The 2,096-nt window shown below is 42.4% G+C and overlaps 1 protein-coding gene across 1 annotated transcript; it reads right to left on the bottom strand.

Annotated features, from left to right (window-relative positions):
- Window positions 1-1,382: 1,382 nt before the first annotated feature.
- LOC138898407 (uncharacterized) lies at window positions 1,383-2,096 on the bottom strand. Its single transcript, XM_070184472.1, has 2 exons — window positions 1,586-2,096; window positions 1,383-1,477 (listed from the first exon to the last, which is right to left on the bottom strand). The coding sequence occupies exons 1-2, from the start codon at window positions 2,094-2,096 to the stop codon at window positions 1,383-1,385; spliced, it is 606 nt and encodes a 201-aa protein (XP_070040573.1).

The raw sequence follows: 2,096 nt of genomic DNA, 5'->3' as shown, positions 1-2,096 counted from the left end.
CTTGCGTAGTATATCGAATGCATGACATTATCTTTTCGTTGCCCAAGAAATACTCCCACAGCATAGTCGCTTGCATCGCACATCAGTTCAAAAGGTTGCCCCCAGTCGGGGGCCACTAAGATTGGTGCAGTCACCAGTTTCTTCTTCAACTTCTCAAACGCTACCCTGTAGTCATCAAAAAATACAAAAGGGTGATCTTTTTAAGCTGTTTACACAAGGGGTTAGATATTTTGGAGAAATCTTTTATAAATCGTCTGTAGAAACCAGCATGGCCAAGGAGACTTCTTATTGCTTTGACGGAAGTGGGTGGTGGTAAATTTTCTATCACATCAACCTTTGCACGATCCACCTCAATGCCTTTACTTGACACTAGGTGCCCCAAGACTATACCTTCCTATACCATGAAATGACACTTTTCCCAGTTGAGCATCAGATTGGTCTCCACACATCTTTTTAGCACTCTTTTCAGATTCTTAAGGCAGTCATCGAACGAGTCTTCCACCACTAAGAAATCATCCATGAAGACTTCCATTATGTCTTCAACCATATCTGTGATGATGGCCATCATACACCTTTGAAATGTGGCGGGTGTATTGCATAGGCCAAACGACATTCTCCGGAAAGCGTAGATGCCATATGGACAGGTGAAGTTTTCTCTCTATCTTCTATTGCAATAGAGATCTGATTATACCCCGTGTATCCATCCAGAAAGCAGAAGTGGGACCTCCCAGCCAATCTATCTAGCATCTGATCAATGATCGGCAAGGGAAAGTGGTCTTTTCGGTGGCCTTGTTCAATCTTCTATAGTCCATACAAATTCACCATCCCGTGTTTGTTCTTTTTGAGATCAGCTCATTATTCTCGTTTTGCACAATAGTCATTCCATCTTTCTTTGGAACACATTGAACTGGGCTAATCCAATTGCTGTCAGAGATGGGGAAAATGATTTCCGCATCTAACCACTTTATCACCTCCATTTTCACGACTTCTTTTATGTTGGGGTTCAGCCTTCTTTGATGTTCTATGGAAGGTTTGTGGCCGTCTTCCAGTAAAATCTTATGCATACAGAAGGCCAGGATAATACCCTTAATGTCTGCAATGGTCTAACCAATTGTAGTTTTGCACTCTATTAATACCTGCAAAAGCTGTTCTTTCTACATATCTAACAAACCAGATGAGATAATAACAAGTAAAATTGAGTTAGGTCCTAAGAAAGCATACCTGAGATGAGGTGGTAGTGGTTTCAGTTCCAACTGTGGTGGCTCTTCGATCGATGGCTTAGTTGGAGGAGTCTTTCTTTCTTCTAAGTGCAAAGACTCAAATTCGAGCTCTCTTTTCTAGAATCCTTGGCCTTCAAGAGCCAGCACCCACTCCGCTAAGTCCTATCCATCTACTTCATCTAAGTTCACGAGACAGGCTGCTAGAGGGTCTTTAGCGTTCAGAGTCTCATCTTCCTCATCCAAAATTACATCCACAACTTCTATTAGAGAGCAGTTAGCAAATTCACTTGGTCGCTGCATAGACTTCTGCACATTGAATGTTATCTCTTCATCGTTCAGTCTCATTTTTAGCTCTCCAGTTTCACAATCAATTAGAGCTCTCCCAGTGGCCAAGAATGGTCTTCCAAAAATTATGGGAATCTCCCCGTCAACCCTGCAGTCTAGAATGACAAAATCTACTGGAAACACAAACTTTCCAATCTGCACTAGTACATCATCAAGGATACCCGATGGCCTCTTCACTGTCCAGTCGGCTAGCTGTAGTAACATGGATGTGGGTATTGCTATTCCAATGCCTAACCTTTTGTAGATAGCCAATGGCATCAAGTTTATGCTTGCCCCTAAATCACACAATGCTTTAGCAAAAGCATAGCTGCCTATTGTGCATGAGATTGTGAAACTCCCTGGGTCTGACAACTTCTCAGCTATGGGTCTCGTCATGACAACACTACAGGTCTGGGTTAGTGTAACAGTGGCTAAGTCTTGAAAGTCAAACTTGTGAGATATCAAATCCTTCATCATTTTGGCATACCCAGGCATCTCCCTCAAGGCATCAATCAGTGGAATGTTCACCTGGATTTGTTTCAACATCTCCAT

The sequence above is a fragment of the Nicotiana tomentosiformis genome, chromosome 9 (assembly GCF_000390325.3).
Source record: "Nicotiana tomentosiformis chromosome 9, ASM39032v3, whole genome shotgun sequence".
Taxonomy (NCBI): Eukaryota; Viridiplantae; Streptophyta; class Magnoliopsida; order Solanales; family Solanaceae; genus Nicotiana; species Nicotiana tomentosiformis.
Note: the sequence above shows the minus strand (reverse complement) of the source record. Positions and strands in the feature narration are given on the sequence as shown.